This window comes from Cercospora kikuchii, assembly GCF_019650295.1.
Source record: "Cercospora kikuchii DNA, contig_00004, whole genome shotgun sequence".
NCBI classification, from domain to species: domain Eukaryota; kingdom Fungi; phylum Ascomycota; class Dothideomycetes; order Mycosphaerellales; family Mycosphaerellaceae; genus Cercospora; species Cercospora kikuchii.
The window spans coordinates 64,078-86,495 of record NW_025408585.1 but is presented as its reverse complement, the minus strand read 5'-3'; the positions used below and the strand labels follow the sequence as shown (position 1 = coordinate 86,495).

General features: G+C 53.3%; 7 protein-coding genes across 8 annotated transcripts; 5 read left to right on the top strand and 2 right to left on the bottom strand.

Annotated features, from left to right (window-relative positions):
* Positions 1-8: 8 nt before the first annotated feature.
* Positions 9-3,580, top strand: CKM354_000626800 (carbamoyl-phosphate synthase (glutamine-hydrolyzing) CPA2; the record flags this gene model as incomplete). Its single annotated transcript, XM_044801575.1, has 2 exons — positions 9-2,039; positions 2,105-3,580. 2 exons carry the CDS (start codon positions 9-11, stop codon positions 3,578-3,580), a joined length of 3,507 nt encoding a protein of 1,168 aa, XP_044657510.1.
* Positions 3,581-4,640: 1,060 nt separating this feature from the next.
* Positions 4,641-6,374, top strand: CKM354_000626700 (uncharacterized protein; the record flags this gene model as incomplete). The annotated part of the gene is made up of 3 exons (XM_044801574.1): positions 4,641-4,736; positions 4,792-5,794; positions 5,845-6,374. The coding sequence occupies 3 exons, from the start codon at positions 4,641-4,643 to the stop codon at positions 6,372-6,374; spliced, it is 1,629 nt and encodes a 542-aa protein (XP_044657509.1).
* Positions 6,375-8,483: 2,109 nt separating this feature from the next.
* CKM354_000626600 (uncharacterized protein) lies at positions 8,484-9,128 on the bottom strand (the record flags this gene model as incomplete). The annotated part of the gene is made up of 1 exon (XM_044801573.1): positions 8,484-9,128. The coding sequence occupies one exon, from the start codon at positions 9,126-9,128 to the stop codon at positions 8,484-8,486; it is 645 nt and encodes a 214-aa protein (XP_044657508.1).
* Positions 9,129-10,969: 1,841 nt separating this feature from the next.
* CKM354_000626500 (uncharacterized protein) lies at positions 10,970-12,255 on the top strand (the record flags this gene model as incomplete). The annotated part of the gene is made up of 2 exons (XM_044801572.1): positions 10,970-11,534; positions 11,678-12,255. The coding sequence occupies 2 exons, from the start codon at positions 10,970-10,972 to the stop codon at positions 12,253-12,255; spliced, it is 1,143 nt and encodes a 380-aa protein (XP_044657507.1).
* Positions 12,256-14,341: 2,086 nt separating this feature from the next.
* On the top strand, positions 14,342-14,932 carry CKM354_000626400 (uncharacterized protein; the record flags this gene model as incomplete). The annotated part of the gene is made up of 3 exons (XM_044801571.1): positions 14,342-14,432; positions 14,496-14,773; positions 14,846-14,932. 3 exons carry the CDS (start codon positions 14,342-14,344, stop codon positions 14,930-14,932), a joined length of 456 nt encoding a protein of 151 aa, XP_044657506.1.
* Positions 14,933-15,762: 830 nt separating this feature from the next.
* On the top strand, positions 15,763-18,957 carry CKM354_000626300 (uncharacterized protein; the record flags this gene model as incomplete). 2 transcript variants are annotated; one of them, XM_044801569.1, is made up of 1 exon in its annotated part: positions 15,763-18,957. In XM_044801569.1, the coding sequence occupies one exon, from the start codon at positions 15,763-15,765 to the stop codon at positions 18,955-18,957; it is 3,195 nt and encodes a 1,064-aa protein (XP_044657504.1). The 2 variants fall into 2 exon arrangements, with proteins under 2 accessions (XP_044657504.1, XP_044657505.1); XM_044801570.1 differs by having other exon boundaries at positions 16,555-18,957.
* Positions 18,958-19,104: 147 nt separating this feature from the next.
* CKM354_000626200 (uncharacterized protein) lies at positions 19,105-22,186 on the bottom strand (the record flags this gene model as incomplete). Its single annotated transcript, XM_044801568.1, has 2 exons — positions 19,105-21,199; positions 21,252-22,186. The coding sequence occupies 2 exons, from the start codon at positions 22,184-22,186 to the stop codon at positions 19,105-19,107; spliced, it is 3,030 nt and encodes a 1,009-aa protein (XP_044657503.1).
* Positions 22,187-22,418: the final 232 nt, after the last annotated feature.

The window sequence follows — 22,418 nt, the reverse complement described above, 5'->3', positions numbered from 1 at the left end:
AGTCCGCCATGGCCGCCGCTGTCAGTGGGCGATTCGCCCGCCAGCTGCACCACGATCTCTTCCACTCCTCCATCAAGCAGAATGCCCCTCGCATAGCTCGACGAACCCTTACCACCAAGCCTGTTGCACGCTGCACAGCCAATCAGCCAGCTGCGAAGCCTGCGCAGACTCAAGTCCGCAGCTTCGCCCGCTCCGCCAAACGCGCTGCTAGCAAGGCCGACGTGGCTCCCAATGCCAAAGCATACCTCGAAAGTGGCGCAATCGCTGGCGGACAAGACCTCGTCGACGTCAATAAAGTCCTCGTCATTGGCTCTGGAGGCCTCTCCATTGGTCAGGCCGGCGAGTTCGACTACTCCGGCTCGCAAGCTCTCAAAGCTCTCAAAGAAGCCGGCATCAAGTCCGTGCTCATCAACCCCAACATCGCTACCATTCAGACCTCCCACGTACTCGCCGACGAGGTCTACTACCTCCCAGTCACACCAGAATATGTCACTTACGTGATCGAGAAAGAGAGGCCAGATGGCATTTTCCTGTCCTTTGGTGGTCAGACCGCCCTCAACTTGGGTGTGAAGATGGACGAGATGGGCATTTTTGAAAGATACGGTGTCAAGGTGCTCGGTACAAGCGTACAGACACTCAAGACTTCCGAGGATCGTGACTTGTTCGCGAAGGCCCTCAAGGAAATCAACATCCCCATTGCCGAGAGTATTGCCGTCGAGACTGTCGAGGATGCTCTCAAGGCTGCTGAGGAAGTCGGATACCCCATCATTGTGCGAGCTGCTTTCGCACTTGGTGGTCTTGGATCCGGTTTCGCCGACAACCCAGAAGAACTTCGGAACATGGCTGCTCGTTCCTTGACTCTGTCCCCTCAGATCTTGGTTGAGAAATCTCTCAAGGGCTGGAAGGAGGCCGAGTATGAGGTTGTGCGAGACGCCTCGGACAACTGCATTACGGTCTGCAACATGGAGAACTTCGACCCTCTGGGTGTACACACTGGTGATTCCATCGTCGTCTCGCCCTCTCAGACGTTGAGCGATGAGGAGTACCACATGCTCCGAACTGCTGCTATCAAGATTATTCGTCACTTGGGTGTGGTTGGAGAGTGTAACGTTCAGTACGCTCTTCAGCCCGATGGACTCGACTACAGGGTCATCGAGGTCAACGCCCGTCTCTCTCGTTCTTCTGCGCTCGCTTCCAAGGCTACTGGTTACCCTCTGGCATACACTGCTGCGAAGATTGGTCTCGGTCACACTCTGCCTGAACTGCCCAACGCTGTCACTCGCACCACCACTGCCAACTTCGAACCTTCGCTGGATTACATCGTCACCAAGATTCCTCGCTGGGATTTGGTCAAGTTCCAGAATGTCAATCGCAACATCGGCTCTTCTATGAAGTCTATCGGTGAGGTCATGGCCATCGGTCGTACCTTTGAGGAATCTTTCCAGAAGGCTATTCGTCAAGTCGACCCCAAATTTGATGGTCTGCAAGGTGACAAGTTCGAGGATCTGGATGAAGTGCTCAAGAACCCCACCGATCGCCGATGGCTCGCTGTTGGCCAGGCCATGCTCCACGAAGGTTACTCTGTCGACAAGGTTCACGATCTCAGCAAGATCGACAAGTGGTTCTTGTACAAGATCCAGAACATCGTCGACACTACCAAGGAACTCGAAGCTATCGGATCTCTCTTCGGCGTCAAGAAGGAACTCATGCTCAAGGCCAAGAAACAAGGTTTCAGCGACAAGCAGATCGCTCGTGCTGTCAACTCTACTGAAGATGAAGTTCGTGCTCGCCGCAAGAACTTTGGTCTCAAGCCTTGGGTTAAGCGAATTGACACTCTGGCTGCCGAATTCCCGGCTGATACTAACTACCTCTACACGACTTACAATGCTTCGAGCCACGATGTGACGTTTGACGACAGGGGAATTATTGTTCTTGGATCTGGTGTTTACCGTATTGGAAGCTCGGTCGAATTCGATTGGTGTGCCGTTAATGCTACGCTTTCGTTGAAAGAGCAGGGCAAGAAGACGGTTATGATCAACGTGAGTTTTCCTTCATTCCTCAATGCATTGTAGACATGCTGACAACCCTATCGTACAATCCGGAGACCTATAGCACCGATTTCGACGTTCCTGATCGCCTTTACTTCGAAGAACTCAGCTACGAACGTGTCATGGATATTTACGAAATGGAATGTGCTTCTGGCGTTGTGGTCTCTGTTGGTGGCCAGCTGCCTCAGAACATTGCCCTCAAGCTCCAGGAAACTGGCAAGGCTAAGGTGCTTGGTACCAACCCCGAGGATATTGACAAGGCCGAAGACAGGCAGAAGTTCTCGCAAATCTTGGAATCTATCGGAGTGGATCAGCCTGCCTGGAAGGAGCTCACCAACTACAACGATGCCAAGGCATTCGCTGAACAGGTTGGCTACCCGGTCCTTGTCCGTCCATCTTATGTCCTTTCTGGTGCCGCCATGACTGTCATTCGCTCTGAAGAGGAACTTGAGGAGAAGCTCCTTGCTGCCAGCCAAGTCAGCGGTGACCACCCAGTCGTTATCACCAAGTTCATCGAGGGCGCTCAGGAAATCGACTGCGATGGTGTGGCACACGATGGAAAGCTGCTCATTCACGCCGTCTCTGAGCACGTTGAGAACGCTGGTGTCCACTCTGGTGATGCTTCTTTGATCCTTCCTCCTGCCAACCTGCCCAAGCGCACTGTCGAGCGTGTCAAGGAGATCGCTCAAAAGGTCGCCAAGGCTTGGTCTATCACTGGTCCTTTCAACATGCAAATCATCTCTGCTGCCAACCCTGAGGGCGGTGAGCCGCTTCTCAAGGTCATCGAGTGCAACTTGCGTGCTTCTCGTTCCTTCCCATTCGTCAGCAAGGTCCTTGGAACCAACTTCATTGATGTCGCCACCCGTGCCCTCCTTGGCAAGGACGTTCCAGAGCCCGTCGATCTTATGGAGGTCCAGCGCGACTACCTCGCCGTCAAGGTCCCTCAATTCGCTTGGACTCGTCTCGCGGGTGCTGATCCATATCTCGGCGTCGAGATGTCTTCCACTGGTGAAATGGCTTGCTTCGGTACTGATCTCGTCGAGGCCTACTGGACTGCTGTGCAAAGTATGATGAATTTCCGTGTCCCTCAACCTGGTGAGGGTCTTCTCTTCGGCGGTGACACCCAAACCGAAGACCTCGGCAGGATCGTCGACTACCTCAACCCTCTCGGCTACAAGCTCTATGCTGCCAACCATGAAATCAAGAAGCACCTCGAGAGCACTTCCAAGGATGGATCTGTCAATGTTGAAGTCATTGAGTTTCCTAAGGACAACAAGCAGGAACTTCGACAGGTCTTTGAGAAGTATGATATTCGAGGTGTGTTCAACCTTGCCAAGCGCAGGGCTAGCAGCATGACGGATGAGGATTATGTCATGCGTCGCAATGCTGTGGACTTTGGTCATCCACTTTTCATGGAGCCAAGGACTGCGGTGTTGTTTGCGCAGTGTATGAGTGAGAAGTTGCCCAAGAAGGAGGGTATTCCCAAGGAGGTGAGGAGGTGGAGTGATTTCATTGGCGGAAAGCCTTTGTAGAGTATGATAGACTTGGACTACGGTTCTGGTGAAGACAGTGATGGCTTGGAAGTCTCGCTGGGTAGAATGTCATGATATGAGAATGCGAACGTGCTTTGTTGATCTTGTGCTAGGCCCGCGGTTTGTTCTTTCCTTCCCTTTCTCACTGCCGATCTGTCTGGTCTCGCGAGGGTAAGCTCTCTTCCGTCAGCCTACTCCTTCATAATACATCCGCTGGGCTGTATGATGCTCGCCGTTCTGAACGATGTCATCGCTCTTCCCTACCTAGATGTGGGCTTGCTGGACACTATCGCCAAAGGCGTAAAACGCAGCCTTGTCTGTTACCCGCCTGACTGCAGTGGCTGCGTTCTTTTCAAGCCGTTCGGGGAAAGCCGCTTGCATGTGCACTCGCGAAAGCAATCTTCACAAGCTCTTTACTTCCGTGAGCTTTCTTCGACGGGCGCGCGTCTAGTCCAGAACACCTCAACGCGAAACGCAAAAATTACCCAGCCACGCAACAAACCCGGGCTGATACAAGGACAGCTCAGCGGATGTGTTACACGACATGAGCCACCTCAGCCTTGAACTTGGAATCCATCATGGTCTACGTGTCAAAGGACATGTGCTTGCTTTCTCCCAAGTTGCGGGCTTGTGAGGGCAAAATTTCTACAGCTTCGAGCGACTGAGGCTCTCTTGAAAGCGATGGATCAGCTGTAGCCTTGTCTTGTTTGACCGCATGAGCTCAGCAGATAGGTAACACGGCATACGAGACTTCAGCCTCGAGCTCGATCTTTCTCGGCTATGCGCCAGTGGAAGCTAGCGGCTACTGCGAAGCCTCACGCTGTCTCCTTCGTAAGCCTGCGGCAGAAAGCCACCGAGCCACTTCTATACGCATCTGCGCTATAGAAGTGGACCCCGCCCTCGCTACTGCTGCTTCAGCTTCATGATCAGGTTGTCTCTAGCGTGGCAAACGTAAACGATTTTTGTAATTGCGAAACGACAGCCCTTGGACCACAGACCACACTCTATACGAGGATCGTACGTCAGACAGGCAATGGCTCTGATCCACAGCGCTGCCACCATGAAAGATCTCTGGTCTTGTACTAATGAGACCCTCGGAGACTGCTACTTTTATGACACTTATGCGCCATGCGAATTTGAAGGTGATCCAGACATAGTGAGTGTTTCAGATGAAGCGCTCGGGTGACTCTCACTTACGTCGGGTTCTGCAGGCAGGCATAGGTGTGGTCTTGGCGTTCGTTATATCTGTCATTCTGACGTTCGGGCTGGTTCTCTATGGCCTCTACTTTGTTAAAGGTAGTTATCCGGACGAGATGCTGAACAATGTCGACAAAATGTGGATCACTTCTTTGAACAAGGCAACCAAGCGATTCCGGAGGCCCACGAGAGCTTCTCTTGACAAGAAAACGTACCGCGAGGTGCTGCTCATCTTCAGTGACCAGCAACTGGTCTTGGGTCTAGCTATTCTTGTAGTTGGGTTCTCGCAAACGGCCACTATCACCGAGTACCACTTCTCGGTCGTCTCCTGTCTTGGGTACATGGCGTTTGTCGTCCACGTAGCCTCCATCGATATCCTCGCACAAGATCTTATCAAGCGACCAGAACGAAAGTGGTGGCGAGCAATTGGCATTCTACTCATCGCTGTCCTTGCCCTGGTCACTACGTTACCGTACTTGAATAAATACTTTCTTACTTCATACGGTTCTCCGGTACTGTGCATCTGGAGCAACCTACCAGGCAATTCGACCCCGGAACTCATTGCAGTCAACACATTGTACGCGCTTCTATCGCTTTGGGCTATCTACGGGGTCCTGGCGGCGCTATTCCCCAACTTACTCGAGAAACGACCATGGGTGTGGATTATCAGAGGCATAATTATCCTGACGTTGGCGCCACGGAGAGCTTATTATGCATCACGCACGCGATCACTGGGTCCGTCGAGCTTTCGTACTCGGATCTGGCGCATCGTGAGTCACATAATGTTCTTCTTAGCTCTATGTACGTTCGTGGTCACTGAGCTGTTCTATTCAAGGACATTCGAAGCTATCAGAAACTGGGCAATACTCTTAATAAACATGATCGAGCTGTTCAAAGCACGAGCTGCTTCACGCCGCAAGGGCAAAATTGATGACGAGAACGACTGGGGATTCGGCCAAGCTGTGCCAATGCTTCTGCTCATCATTCCACTTTTGACCCTGTTCGAAGTTTATTACGGTAAGACTAGGAGAGTGTGTCAGCTGCACGTCGTCGCTGATCTGGTCTAGATGTCAATCACAGATCTCCGCCAGAGACTTCTTCCGATGTAAGCACTACATTAAACGACGAAACCTCTTTGGTCGCTGAGGGACCACTGACAGCAGAGCCAGAAGCGATCATGACCGACTCGACTTCCGACATAACCTCACATACAGCACAGGCACCATCATCGAGAACATCTGCAATATCGCCGGATCTATTCGACATTGAGAGCCGAGGAAGTATTGTGCTCAGAAGCATACATCGCGCTGGATCTGTAGCTGCATCTCAAAGATCACTTGAGCCCATCGCATCTTCGTTGCACACCCCAGACCCGCACACAAGCCTTTCGGCCACTTCTGATCTATCTCACACGCTGAATTCGAAATGCAAGAACCCGCGGCGTTATTATTGGAACTGCCCAGCAACAATGATCGAAGGTGATAGCTTCGAGGATGAGTTGTATGATAAGGTTGGATTCCGGTTGTTCATGCAATACTCGATGGTGTTCATATTTTGCGGTACCACTGTTGCTGCAGTGCACGGTTGGGCGATCTGACGAAGTCTGACACTGCAGATGATAGAGTAGGGATGGAGCTGGACTTCTGATATACATCTGTGCACTGCTCTTATTGACTCTGACTTCTTCACGGTTAGATAGTCACTCAATCAACACAGCTTGCAGCGATGAAGGCTCCCCAGCAGGGGCTTCAGAGCTCAGAGAGTTGTGCACATGTGCAAGGAGTCGGGGTCGAAGTGCAGGACAACACCTCAAAAGAGTTGCAGCAGCTGATGAACAATGAGGTTTATATCCAAGATGCATTCTATGCAGATTAGGATTCGGGATGTGGCAGCCGACGATGGCACCTTTGACGCCAACAGATTTGATTGGGAATCAGCACTGCGGATAATGACTGAACAAAAGCTTTCTAACGACACACATCGTTTTCTGAACAAGGGAGCTATGAATTCAGGACATTCGGGCGGTGTGCTTCTTCATCATCAGTAGCAGCATCTCCCCAGAACAGTAGGCCATGATCAGATGGAGCACAGCCTGACATTCCATATCGACCTCCTGGCCCTCGGTGGAAGCACGTTCGTAGTGATCGTCATGACTGTGAAACACCCGCTTCTTCAGGAAGCTACTCGCAATATGATGGAGCATGGCAGAGAATCGGTGTAGTATTGACCAACAAGATATGGATTGCTCTCAGGGCAATGCTGTAAGTACATCGCAGATCCTGCCGAACTCAATCTTCCGTGTCTTGGACAGTGCTCGTATAATGTGCAGTCTCGTTCATACGCAAGCTACAGGAGCTCCAGCTGCCGGATCTGCGGCTCCATTTTCTCTGAATAAGACATTGCCTACACTTTCACCAGCCTGAGCCAGCACTGACGCTTGCTGCAGCATTCCTTGAGCCTGAAGGACCTCCGCAGCTCTCGCATAGTGTTGGCGTCGTCCACGGTACCTTCCAAACTCATCTTCAGTTGTGTCCGGGGGCTTTTGATGCAAGCCGATTAACGGCCGCGCATCTGGTTTCTCAGGGTGGTACAGCATAGCCGCCGCACGTCGACGATCCGAGATGGGAAGATTCAGGTAGCGCTCAAAGGAGTCCGTGCTTACTTTGCAGGTACCGTGATCTTCCGTGGGCAGGTGACATCCGGTGAGGGCATCGTGTAGATAACCCAGGGCGCGACCGCAGTGGATGTGACTCGTGTATCGTTCCATGGCCTGGAGTGCGAATTCAAGGTCGTCGTGCCAATAGAGGAGAGCTTTTACGTGAGAGCCGAGGAGTCGGAGCGCCCATAAAGGTGGTTTGGTGGGATCCTGCGGCCTTGGGGCGCACGCCTGATCAAGCCAGTCGGTGACAGGAGAGGGATTGCTTGGGAGGAGGGGTGCCAGTGGAGAACTCGCTTGCAAACGCTCCGCCTCCAAGTGCTAGCACAAAAAGTCCACGAATGGTATAGGAACGTCTACGTCCCATGTACCCGGATCGCGCCTCATCACCCAGTGCAGCACTTTGCATGCCCCAACCTTGGCGGCTGGGCTGGCTCGTTCCTCGAAAGGAAGAGTCTTGAGCTTGTGGTAGGAGCTTTGGAGAAGTGCTCCTGCGTCATGAAAGTCTACCGAGACCTGCAACATTTCATCCCTATTGTGAAACTGTGGTGCGCCATCGTATTGCCCTATCCTGTATCGCAGGAGTTTGTGCTTTTTTGGATGTTCCACTGTATGGGCAAGACGAACTCCAGTGGGGCAGGGAGTTCTTGCTAGTCGGCATAACCGTGGCGTGATGGAAAGTAGTCGGCGAGAAGTCAACATGGTTGTGGTTTGATGCAGTGCTTATCGTTGAAATGGTGATGGAGGAAGCGAAGACATGAGGTTGAATATACAACTAGCGTTTGAGCCACATCGGACCACTGGCTTGGCAGAACACGTCGTGTGTGCGTACGCTTGTGCGACTTCGATCGATAGATGGCATGCAGACTGTACTGTATTGAGCCATGAATGCACCTGGACGTTGGTTGCTAGATCGACGCGTCCTGAGACCATTCCCATTTTCCCACATGAAAATGCACACTTGCGTATCTGCGATATGCTCGTAAGCGACTCTTCCTAGTATACAAACATCACAGCGGTAGCACCTGGCAGGGATCGAGGGATGATCGGTCAATGAGCATGTTCATCTGCGACAACATCATCCTCCTCCTCCTCCTTCTCAGGCACAGTGACCTTTATGACCCGCGTCTCATGAAGTGGAAGATCCCTCCGTTGTTGCATCTGACGCTCATTACGCGCCTGAAGCTCAAGATGCTGCCGTCTAGCGACCTGGTATCGCGCAGGCTGTTTCGCAGGCTTCTTCTCCTGAAACGGATTCTCCAGCTCCATCTCCTCTTGCTCCTTCGCCTCGCGTCTCTCTTTCATCTTTTCGGCCTGTCTCATCTGGCTCTCATACAACGCTTTCCTCTCATTCAGCACACTCCAGATTTTCTCCAGGAGACGACATTGCTCATGCAGTCTTTCCAAGCGAGGATTATGACGATATTCATCGAATAGCTTCACGCGTCGCTGTCGGGCTGCAAATCCTGTGACGCTTATCGGAATGCTCTGCAGTAGTTGATCGACTTGATGTTCTTCGTCTTGAAGGAGGAGGATGTATGACGCGCGGATAACGTCGCGGTCGAACTTTGACTTGATTGGGATATTCGCATTAGTAAGGGCGCGTGCTTCCTTCGAATTCTTCTTGCGTGCTCGCATTTCTATGTAGGCCTTCGTCAAGGGAAGAGCGTCCGGGTCGGTGGGATGCCAGAGCATGGCGATCGCGCGCTGTAAACGAGAGAGCTCCAAGCCAAGAAATTTGTCATATGATTCGTTTCGCTCGCAGTGCTTTCTGATTTGCGAAGAGGTGCACACCATGGCAGTGAGGGATCTCGTCAGATTGTGCCCTTGGAACCTGGACAATACGTCGATCGAGACATCGGGAGATTCGTGCCAGTACAGAGTTCGCGCAGGTGAGCCTTGAGCATTTCACTAGGCCAATAATATATCGCGCCTGGCGGAGCACGTGCGAACGCGCCTAATCCTTCATTGGCCCAGTCCAAAATTGGGCTCGGACTCAACTTTCCGAAATTGTGAAGTGATTCAAAGAGTCGCTCCGCTTCCAAATGCCAGCCTAATGAGCGGCAGATATTCTCAGTCAAGACCTTGTCCAACGTAGATGGCCGATACCCGCTCACGTCATCGCCGTCTTCGTCGACCTCGTGAACATAAATCGGGGTTGTGTTCAAGCTCTGCAGTCAACGCAGGACTTTGCTAGCGCCCAACTTCGCAGCAGTCGCTAAGCGTTCTTGCTTTTCTTCCTTGCCCTCCTCTATTTCTTCGACACCACTCTCAGTTGACCGGACCGGAGTGCCATGTTTGTCATACACCATCTCAGCAGTTTTGAGTCGCTCCCATATATCTTCGATCTCCTTGAAGCCACGCTCCTCATCTTCTGTCATACCCTGTTTGGCACACCATGTTTTTCGCCGCTTGGGATGACGGTGCGTTGTGAGAGGGTCTTTGGAGTGAGGTCGTCTAAGCGGAGAACGAGTGGGCCGAGGCAACTTGCTTTGATGGTGTGGAAGGTGCTCGATGGGGAGCTTGTTTCGCTCTCGGGGAGGACGTCTTGGCTTCAATTCACTATCTGCCGTGAATCGAATTTGAAAACGTCCAGCATCCTGTCGCGCACGTGGAGAAGTTGCGGCATCATCTCCACCATTTCCCCGAAACAGTTCACGCTTTTCAAAGGATCTCTTCCCTGAGTTGGACCTGTCAGACGTCTTTGAGAGGGTACGCTTGAGACCAAGCTCAGCAAACTGACCCGTGAGCGGAGCCACAGTTGAAGGGCGATGAAGCAGTAGTGCGATAGGTTTGCAGGATACAGAACATCGCTGAAGTGAAGATGATGAAGACATGCTGTTCGTGAGAAGAGATTCCTACCTGTGGTTGCGACGCGCCATCAGGCGCTGCCAGCTCTCAGTGCAAGTCGCCAACAGAGTATGGAAACTGCAGGAAATGCGCGCGAGTGTGATAGACGTCTCCAGATGGCTGGAAGATGATATTGTTGGACGAGACGAGACGTTGCAGGAGAAGCTATGGCCGCATCGGAAGCAGCTCCTTTCCCGCTCGTCATCCTTGCCGATCGCCGAACCACGCGGCCATTGGCGACTCCACAGTCGTTGGCAGAGCGAATGGCCACGGCACAGAGCGTTGTCGTTGATATCGAGTGGCATCGCAACGCTTCAGCCATCCACTCCGGCGGTGCTTCCGTAAAAACTCACTGCGTAAACGAAGCGCTCCCCTGTCGTCGCGACACCGTCGCCAAAGTAGGTCGTTTGCTTGCCTCCAGCCACCCGACTTCACAGCTTCTGCCCAACCTCTCCCAAAAGACAGCCTGCACCGCGTCACTGCTCCCACCAAATCATCCATTCGCTTCCACGCAGCTGCGCTTCCGACGCCTCGTTCCATCGAGACAACCGCCCAACGTCCAACCTCCCCCAAAGTCGTTAAGCTTCGACCACGGGAAAAGGCGCCTTGTCCACTCTCAGCACACCCTTCCCCCTTCGCTTCCCCTCTCTTCTTCTCGTTGCGCGCCACCGTTTGCGCTTCGCATTATGGTCTTCTTCAAACGCCTCTCCCGCAGTCGCAGTCGCTCCAATTCGCAGTCCTACGTCGACAATACTTACGATTCGCGACACGACAGTAAGACCTACGACGACCAGGGCTACGCCCACTCGGAACCTCCCCGCGATCGAGCCATTGTTGCCGGCGACGACTACGACCGTCCTCCTGTCAGTGCGCACAGCGAAAAGGGTCCGCGCTTAGGTGACGGATTTGCGAAGGAGACGTCTGGAGGAGATATGTATAGCAGGCGCGATCGTCCGGTGGAGGTTGCGAATCAGCAGGCGGGCAATGCGTTTGCGATCGGTGGCTACAGAGAGAACCTGTCGGATCGGACGAGGACAGCGAGCAATGGATATGATGCGCCGCAGGCTGGGAAGAGCGATGCTGCTGCGCCGAATCTGCTGATCGAGGCGTTCAATCAGGCGGTGCGACCTTACAGTGACAAGATTGAGGGTTTGGAGAGCGAGATTGCGGATCTGAGAGCGTACATTGCGAGCTTGGAGAGGCAGCAGAATGAAGTGCATGCTTGGATTGACAAGAGAGGGTTGCGACCAGGTGAGTCTGACGAGGTGCTGGTCCCGCTCTTGATGGCGTCCGCCCGTTGCTTTCGTTGCGAAACGACCGGAACCCAGCTCAATGGCACATGCCAGGACCGCCGGAACTTTCGATGTACACTCAAAGCTAACAGTGTTCCGCAGACGTTCCTCCCGCGATCGCGCAAATCATGGACTCAGCGTCACACGCGTCCTCACCCACCCACGCGGCTGCCACGCTGAACGCCCAGCTGGACCGCAAGATCACCATCGTCAATTTCGACCTCCACCGACTCCAAGACGACCTGAACGATTCCCTACCCACGCCCTCCTTCAGCGCTTGCATGCTCAAGTTCCTTCCCGACATCAGCCGCCTATCGTCCCTCCCTTCCGGGCCGAGATACGCCTTCGATCTGCTGCTGAAGCTCGGCGGCAACCTTAACAGCCATGGTGGGCTAGAGAATGGCGACGAGGAAGACATCATGGAGAGGAAGGCGTTCTATGGGCGACTCGATGAGGCTATGGTCGATGTCGTGAAGGGCCGCTTCCGGGAGGAAGGCGACAGCTGGGGCGTCCAGCGCGAGATCAAGCGCATTGAAAAGACGGGCGCGTACTTGAGGAATTGGGGTGTGGAGCCTTACTTCCCTCAGACACTCGAGGTGATGAGAGATGGTGGACATGGAGGCATGCCCACCAGCTCGGCACAAGCCATGCCTGGTGGAAGTGCGCCTGAATACGCGTAAATGATGGCATGCCTCACTTCGACATGTTTCCTTTTGGATAATCGGTGGCCGTTCTCGTCAGCTGTGACTCTATCTCTGGGTTGCGGACGCTCTTCAGACCAGCTTGCTGGCTGGCTGGCGTGGTCGTCTATACAGAGCTGATCATCGCCTTTTCTTTTTGCTGTTCTTTTGTCGATAATGGACGAACGACTTTGTATGGATTGTACGGATGGGACACAGCGAAAGACAGCATGGCATATTGCATACAGAACGGAGTAATGAGAATGAAAATGAAGATATTGAACGTTGGCCTTCAGAGAGCGCAAAGTTCGGCAGGCGTCTTCTTGCTTCCTTTGCGTTGAAGTATTCCACGGTTTGCTCCAGTCGTTGCCGAGAGCAAAGAGAACGACAAACTCCTTGTGATAAAGCTGATATTAAATATTGGAGAGTGTTGGCAATTTTCACCTTCCTGCGCAGTTCTCAGCCATTTCGGGTTTCAGCCCACGCGACGTTTCTCAACAAAGCACTTCAGCCACCATAACCTCGTCCTTCTTCTTGGATATCATGTTATTTTGACTGTATCTAGTCCGCAATACTTGCCTGTCAACGTCGAGATCGTTAAGTTGTGGCTGCGAAAGGAAAGAAGTTGGAGAGCAAAAATGTGGGCGGAAGTAGCGATGGTCGGGCGTCCCCACATGCATGGCTGAACTTTGCTTCGACTTCACCTCTCCTCCAATATTCATGGTCGGCGATACATGGGCGCTCAGGCGCGACTGGACAGCCTATGATGCATTGTGAAAGATTGGTGTCGTACGGATCAAGCGGATCAACCATGCTCTCGGCGTACGGTGTCTTTGCTGCTTCCTCTGCTCAAGATTGTCCTCCTGGATTCGGCACTGGGATTTTGCTATTTGCGGAGTCTTGAAGAAGAGCGATATACGATGCGATCTGTGCCGAGTTGAAGCCTTGATGCTCGATTTTGAGCGCTTGCGGACATCAAAGACCTGGCGAAGCAGTTGTGCAATCCAAAGACTCGTCAAGATGCAGTCGCGAACAAGTCAATAGAACCAGGCGTCGAAGGGGGTTGAGGTTATGCCGTTCTGCTTGGAGGCCTCAATGGAGTGCTTCCTCATTCTCTGCTATTTGGGTGGAAGATGTGTCGCTTTCTCTCCCAGAAGTCCGTTCAACCAGGATGCTGGTCGAGAGAAAGCACTGTAGGAGTAGCCACGCCGCAGGCAGTTCAAAAACAGGCCAGCCTACGGCTGATGGTGGACAAGCCAAGTAGCTGTCTGCGCCACTGGCGTTTATTGCAAGTTCCTTCTAGGAGATGCATTGGTTCGATCGCAACACTTTCAATCTCAGCATAGCAGAAGGCAACTGTACCCCGTCGAGGCCATTCGCGTCGGAGCAGCTATGGCGGTAGGGCACTCTGAACGTCACTGGAAATGCCGAGACTGCTGATAGTTGTCGGTTCTCTTGCCGTGCACTTGAGCTGATCGCCAGTGGGGACCTAACACAATTTTCGCTGCCACTTGCCAGTCTCCGCGACCTGTTGCATCTACAGCACTCCACCTACGACTGGAACGACATCATATTTTCACGATGATCTCTGCCTGCTTGAAGTGAGCTGAGCACGTTTCTCCCGTTGACCTAAAATGGCTAGGCAGAACGTTGCCAAGGAGACTCGCACCCAACCAGCTCAAATGGCTACAAGTGGCAGTTTGAAGCCAGCCTGCTATATCTCTCTGGCATCTGTTGTGCGCCAATTAACATATAATCGCTCCGATAACTCCTAAATACGCGACACTACCCGTGTCCCTTACTCCATTGAATGTGACCAGACTTGGGAAAAGAAGTGAATTCCGCGACAAGATTCACTTTAGCAAACACACAATAATCTTGCACACGAATCTGCCTGTGAAGGCTAACTCTCTGCCGTTCTGTTCCGAGGCCGCACCACAAAAAGGTCCCTTTCTTGCTGGCTCAACCCAAACTTCTTACAACACAAGAACCACTACCACCAGCAACCAAGGTCACTCACCACTTCCATACTTCCAGCAACATCTTCACCAACACACACCTTCAACACCTCATCAACACCAGCAAGATGCAATTCACCAAGATCATTGCTTCTGCCATCACCATCGGCGCCGCTATGGCCATCACTGGCGACTTGACCTACTACAACGCCGGCATGGGTATGTACTGACTTCAACCATTGCAGCCCAATCACAGCAAGCTAATCTTCCTCTCCCTTACAGGTGCTTGCGGCAAGATGGTCAACGAGGGCGACTACGCCTGCGCCATCGGTCACAAGATGTACGAGGCTGCCACCAACGGCGGCAACCCGAACAACAACCCGTACTGCGGCAAGCAGATTCGCGCCAAGATGCCATCCACTGGCAAGACCGTCACCGTCACCGTCGTCGACAGCTGCGGTGGCTGTGCCGACAACGACCTCGACTTCACCGGCGGCGCTTGGAACGACCTCACCAACGGTGCTGCTCCTACCCGCTACCACGACCTCGAGTGGGACTGGGTAAGTCATGCTCCTCATTTCTCCTGACTCTTTCGAGGCACATGCTGACAGCTTCTCGCCACGTAGGTCTAGATCTTGACTCGACCACTTCACACATTCACTGCTCTCACCATCCACTTGGTCTTTGTGTGGCCTATTGAGGCTACTTGGCATGGGTGATGGGCGTTGAGAGACACGAGGCGTCGCTACAGATGCTTCCTTACGACTTCATGACAAGAGCACGGCAGCACCAAGAGAGATGCCCACAAGTGCTACACGATACAGTATGCAGATGAGAGACGGCTACAAGTAGTAGACTGCTCTCCAAGTACTGCAGAAAATGGACAGAGATTACACAGAATTTCTCGGTCTCGCGTTCCTTTCTCCTTTCGCGTCTATCGTCGTCATGTGTTCCATTGCCCGCCTGTGTTGGTGCCCCACGTGTTGTGTTGCAAATGCAGCCTGTTCGATCATCATGTGCGACTGTGTACTTCTTCACGTGGCAGCGGCAGTGCAGCGCACGAGCGTGCCTGAATCCGAGGCAAGTGTGTCGCGAGCTACGTGTGCGCTGAATTTGTTGCTCGCTAGTATTCACCTTCCTGCCCAAAGCTTGATTCCCGACGCCGTCACTTCTTCCTTCGAACCAGCTCGATCGCCCTTTCACCCTCAACATCAATACGCACCTGCGACTACCTCCGCAAGGACTTCGCACTCCGACCGCTCTTCGCCAAACATCATCAACCACGTGACGATCCATCCTCGTTTGCGCCAGCACGACTACCGCTCGCGTCGCCTCCATCAACAGCGCACCATCATCACAACTCCGTCCAGCACCACCTGGACCGCGAACATCGGCAACCATTTCCGACTCCGACAAACCACCGCATCCCCTGAGATCCTACAGCCTCACCATCATCGAAGATGCCACCAAGCATTTACACCAAACACAACGAAAAGCACAGGAACGGCAAAGGTGTCTTCCTATTCGTCTCGCTGTTGACGGCGGGACTATGCAGTCTCTACCCGATGTGCTGCTTCCACAACTACAGCAGCAAAACCAAGGCCAAAACCAAGCAAGCGATGGCGCAGCTGGAGCAGGATCAAAAGGAGGCGGCGGAATACCAGGCCAGGAAGGCACATTATCGTTCCCGTTCGCCGCCGGACGTGGCCTACGTCCCTCGCAACCGCCAGTCTTCGATGAGACGTCACGAGAGTCGCCGCCGCGAAGACCGTCACCGGAGTCGCCAACGCTATTAGGACGACGAACGCTCTCCCGAGACAACAGGGCGGACACACAAGAGACTGCCCTCTACCGACCGCAGCCTGGACCGAGAGCGGAACCGCCGTCACAATGGCCGCGCGCCTCCTCGCAAGTACCACCACAGCTCGTGGGAGGGAGTTTTGGCGCCGATGCCGGCATTCTAATCTCGAGTCCCGATCCCATCACCGAATACAAGGCACAGATGCGATCCCTCTTGGCAAGATCAAGTTTCCCAAGATCGTCGCCCAGCCCGCAACCACCCGCACCCCGATCACAGCACTCCCACCACTCGTCCAGCACTATATCGTCCATCACTTCCCAATCCTCCTATGCAAGTAGTTACGCCTACATTTTCAGAAGAAAGAAACCAGATCTGAGATTGCTACGCAAGAGCAGCAAACCGCCCCAACACCTCAAGCCGAGAGCCTCAACAGTGAAGAAGCCAGTCGCCATTAATGCAGCGCAACGGACAGCAGGACCAAGAGTCGTCGAAGACACCGGATACGTGGAGTCTACAACAAAGCATATCACGCCACCGCCAATGGAAAGACCTGTCGCCTTGACACTACCCGAGCTACTGAAAGCTGAGCCACCGCCGAAGCCGTTGCGCAAAGTTCAGACCCTCCGATTCAAAAGCCTCATTGCAGAAGGAAGACAGCCACAACATACACTCAAGACCGCGGTCTCACGGCCAGTCCTCTCTCGTCCTGTCCTGCCGCAGCCTGATTCGCCTCATTCTTTGACCTCCGATTCAGAAGCTGCGCCACCACAAGATGGTCTACGAGTGTTGCACATCGAAAGCGTGCGGGAAGATGGAACAGCTCAGCGCACATCTCGCGCTCATCGACTGGAAGGGGGAAGGTCGCGTCCTAGAGGGCTGAGAGGCTCGAGCCGCCAAAGTAGCCGGAACAGCAGCAGGAAAGATTTGACAGGCATGAGAAAGCACTACCATGATGTTACGCCCCCAAAGAGAGAGCCCGATGCGGTGAATGAATCGTCTTTGAGCCACGGCGATTCTTACTTCCACACCTGGGACCCAGAAGTGACGTACTGCAAAGAATTCGTGCCTTTGCGAACACCAATCTCCAACGCAGACGACGAAGCGCTGGACTACTTCGTACCAAGGCCAGATCCGACTGACTCAATGAAAGCACCGGTGCCGAATGAGCAGTTACAAAGAAGTTCGACTATGCAAACGATAACTTCGGCCGTGGCAAAGCGCAAATCGAGCGCGTTCTTCAAGCTCTTCAGGAGAAGCATCTTCAAGGACAAGGACGACCATGGTCATGATCACAAGGCGTCGAGGAAGCATGGCTCTGAAAAGGCGTCCTCGAATATCGTATCAACGGAGGCTACTGAGTGGGCGGAAGTGCCTCTTCCACAGCTGACACCTGACATTACATTGAGCAGTCCTGCGGACAGCAAAGGCGAGCACACGCGTTCGCTTGTGCCTGAGCTGCATTCACCATCGTACTTTGGGCGGTCGAGACTCCTTCGTGACGACAGCTCGAAATCTTTGACACCGTCGCCCGGCCACGGGTCACCTGGTCATGCTTCTCCGACAGAAATGAAGCCGGAACGCGCACCGCAGTCGCCACTGTTCTCTCGACCAAGACACCACAAGCGATCTTCCTCTGAGGCACTATCGCCAATGTCAAGACCTCAGAAAAGTTCAATGCTCAAACATAGCAGCATTCTGGAATCAGAAGGGTCTCCCGGCACAGGCAGCCAGATGTTGCCGAGCTTCATCTCTCCCACGCCATATTCACGAGTGCCGGAGACAGCTCTCCACAGACTAGAAGAGTTCCAGCCACATCGAAGAGAGACACTACAGCAGCAGCCCTCAATCACAAGTCTCGCACTACCCGACTTAAGATCAAAACAAAGCCAAGCCCTCGAATTCTACGAGCCTGTCTTGCGAAAGAAGCCTAGCGCTTGGAAGAACTTGGTCAATGGAATTCGCAAGGTGTCTTCGCTAGGCTTTCTTGCGCGCAATCGCGACTCATCATCAGAAGAAGACGTTGAGCGCCATTATCCGCTTATGAGAGCGAAGAGATCGTTTGCGAAGTTGAAACTGCGCCCCTCGTTATCTGCGATCAACGTGCGCAACGGCAAGCTGGTTCGAAAATCCTCGCGTGACAGTCAGCTGCAATCGGGGAGCGTCGACACTGAAGACGAAGAGAAGCCATCGGTCTCGCATCAAAGGTCTTTCCCTCAGCAGACCCCACAGCAGCCGCGCCAGCCTCGGCCCATCAGACCCGATGACTTGATCGTGTCGAATTTTGAGCAGACGCCATTCAGCAAGCGATACTACGACAGTATTCGGGCCGAGCAGCAAGCAATCCGATCTTTCATCGACGAAACGATGGAAGAGGACGACGAAGAATGCGACGAAGTCGTGCTTGGTTTCGAGCAGAACGTCCCCGATCATCTACCCAAGAGCCCGCTGTGCCCTCTGCACCCAAAGCACAAGAGTGGAGGCAAAGCAATTTGTCCGCTGCATGGACGGTACAAGCCACCGAAGCGTCCGCCGAGCCCGATGCACAAGATGGAGATCGTGTTTGATACTCGCGAGAACGATGTCGCGGGCCCACCAGGTGCGACATCAGCTCAAGCCAAGCTGACTACTCGCATCGATGGCATGGAGGCGGCGTACCTCAAAAGTGCTGCTTTCACGTCCCAGCAGACTTTTCGTTCTGCGGCGAACGTGCGACGCATGCAGCAGACATCGAGTATGGGGAGTGACGGAGCGGAGTCTCTGGAATGGATGCAGAGTGAGAGCTCGGCGGATGCAGATGCCTGGTCACGGCCTAGGAGGCAGCGACTTCATCATTTACAACGGCGAGGATCGGAATGTGCTCGTGGAAGGACTTTGTTCAGAGGAGAGTCCGCGGTCGATATTCGGAAGAGGCGAGCGAAACGGCATCGGGAGCGATGTTCATGAAAGGTCCTAAAGTAGTGCTGAGCGACTTCCAAGTTCCATGCTCGTTTCATCCTTTCATCAACCTCGTGCACAGAGATCCCACACATTACTTTGCATCAGCTGTGTTGATCTTCGAAAAAGCTATTCTCCGAATCTCTTCGTTCCTGCCTAGCGGCGCACCATCACCTCCCTCTCAAATGCGTAGCGATCCGATCCTGTGTCCCTTCGTCTGCCTCTACGGTCGTCAAGCTGCGTATAGTGGGGAGACGGTACCGCTGATGAAAGCGCACTCGCAGGATAGCGAACGCTCCCTCCGTAGCCGCTGTCCGTTTCCGATCGTCGAGCAGGAAGAGGCACAGGGCTCCCTGGCCTCTTATTGTACTCAGTGCCGTAGTATCCACTGTCCGCGACTGGGTATTCCGAGCCTCTCCGGCTGCTGCGATGCAGATTCTCGGACCTGTAATCAAAGTCGCTATCATAGTCTTGCACATAAGGTTGCGGGGGGTACCGAAAAGGATTGTGATGGAGCCCATGAATGTTTTCGATGGGGTCCGAGGGACCAAGAGGTCTTGGTGCAGGGCCAGGCCTATGGTGGTGTCGGGTTCTCGAGCGAGAACGGGACCGAGAACGACTGGATTCAGAATCGGTGTACTCTCGCTCACGCTCACGCTCACGCGCAATTGTCGAATCGGCCCACGAGACGCGTGATCCATTTGACGGGGGCTCTTCGCGTATGGATCCTAAGGCTTTTGATGCATTCTCGTTGGCACTCGCGGCTCGGCGTAGCGATGGGCGCAAGGCTTCTCTCTCTTTATGATGGCTGACTGTGCGGATATCTTTGTCTTCTGTTGAAGAGTCATCTCTGTCCTTCTTGTCATCCGGAGAGGAATTCCGCCTGTGGCTTCTGGAGCCCTTCTTGGAGGCTATCTTCGATTTACTGGACTTGCGCGGTTGCACCCACATCTGCATATATACCACCGTTCCTGGCCATACGTTATCTGACCAAAGTTCTGGCAGTATGACATAGCCACCGCTGTCAACCAGGGAATACTTGCCGTCCCGTGCTAGGGTCTCTTGGTCTTCCCCAGTTCCTTTGGAAGCCAGCAAAATGCATCGTTGCATGGCGGCCCAGTCGCGCACAACAGCAAAGGGGAATCGGAACCAGTTGTTGAGGGTGTCGCAGAAGCTCACTGGTGCAATGTACTTCTCATGGTCGTGTAAAAGGCTTGAACGAGGAATCTGCAGCATTGAACTTTCGCCCTCTGGGCTTGCTGGTGCAGGTCGCGATGCATCACTTGGGACATGGTCAGTAACCCGGCCGTCAGCAGAGCCTTCCCCAAACGATTGGTGAGCTCGCTCAGAAGGCAGCTGAGGCGGCTGTACTTGCGGGCTCTGATTCAGATTCTGCGTTTGCTTGCGCAGCGCGCCCAACGGCTGCTTTCGCAGATCTTCTCTACTGTTCAAGTTGCCATCACTCCCCGAAACTTTTGTCATAATTGCTGCTGGCTCCCCTCGTGGCTGCCCAGTCATTGTGGCAGCTAGGAGCTTCATATATCGTGACTGGAGCTCCTCGTAGTTATCCTGTTGACGAGGCCTTTTCATTCTACTGTATAGATCCAACATCATGGGAAGAATTGCATCAAGCGCTTCGGCGGTTCTGAGCTCGTCTCGAAGCACTGCCTGGAGGGCTTCCATCGCTTTCGTCAGTGAGTCTTCAGTCCGCATGTCATTCGACAAGGGCTCTGACGGTGCACGTGCAAGACTGGATCTGGTGTCCCGTATCTCTTTGTCTCCAGGATCCACGAAGTGTATCTTGGGATGATGGCTCTTCGTCTCGTCGATCGCCGCGCTATCAGATTCGTCATCAGATGCAGCCACAAGTAGATGTTGCGGTAAAGAGAACAATGCAAGCTGCTGCTGATGCTCTTGGACGTGCTTGAACCAGTGTAGCTGAGATGGACAGACGCATTGGCAAAGTGGACATCTGGAGCTTGACGCCACTTCTTGCGGATCTGCACATGCGTCGGAAATGATCTTTAGTGTCAAGATGTCGTTCTTGACTTTGTGATGTTCCACAGTGTGGTCTTCGAGGTCTTGTACAGCAGTGAAAACACGATCACAATCGAAAGGACAACGCCAACTGATCGGATGCGCCGAAATGATGTGTTGCTGCCATTGCCGAGGGCTCGAGTAGGCCCGATGCGGATTTGTGCATAGTTCGTTGGTACATATGTATGGTTGAAGATCATCGAAGACATGGATCCTGTGGTGTTGTCAGCCTGTGAGACATTTCGCAAAATTGAGATTTTGCTGACCGCCATTGTTTTTCTGTCTTCACAAATACGTCGCAAGAGCAGATAGGACATCTCATAGGACCTTGCCCTTGCGGTTGTGGCATTGGTGGCAACTTAAGCGAGAGCACCGGGGCCGAGTTCAGGCGTGGTCTGCTAGAAACGCTAGCTGTAGAACGCCATAGAGTGCTGATAGTTACTGCGGATGCTTCGGTCTGGGCGATCTCGGAAGACGGGCCTAAACCCATGAAATCTGATTCATCGTCTTCAATGGAAGAGTCCGGATCGTCGCTGGTGCGATGATTGTGGCGGGGTCTATTGTTCTGCCAATGCTGGAGGAGCTGCCTGCGGCGAGAAATGCACTCTGCCAGTCGCTTAATCAAGAATTCTGGAGCGCTTGGGAAGTCCTGGCGAACGTGCTCCTCATCGAAATGCTGATAGCCAAACGCAGCGGAGGCTTCGGCAGACTTAAGATAGTCCGTGCCAGCGGGATTTCGCAATGCCAAGTTCAGTCGGTAAAGCTGATCGACTACGTTGGCAATATGGCGTGTCTGGGGAATCCCGAGGTCATTCGGCGCCGGTTCAAATTCAAAGTCGAGTGAGATGTCATCTTCATCATCTTTGTTGCCCGCTGCCGCTGAAATTTGGCCATTGTCATCTTCTGTTGCATCATAAGCTTGATCCAGACTATCCGCGAGTTTCTGTAGCGAGGACAAAAGTCGATCTCGAAGGCCCTCGCTGTCTCTTAAACTGTAGTCCAGACCATTCTGGACAGCACGCGTGTCCGTGGCCGCCTGCGATATCCATGCCTTGAAGCGGAACTGCTCATTCTTCAGGCTATTCACACAGCTTTGCTGGCTTTTGTCCTGATATCTTTCTATTGTGGACTCAAACTTGGCCACGCAGCTATCGATCCTGTCTGCGATGGCTCCACGCGGCAGATACTGGCTTGTTGTCATGTTGAACTCGGACTCGACATCTGGACAGTGTATAAGCTGGTACGTGGTTGAGAGCGTCGACGTAGGAGGTAACTGTTTTGCACGATGTACGCGAGCTGCGCTAGAGGCGCATGCCCCACAGCGGCGGCTCGAGCGGGACCATCGCCTAATTGTTAGACTGATAGCCTCGCTAGACCATGCTGCATGAGCTGAGTGGGTCTTGTACGACAGATTCATTCCAAAGGATTATCAG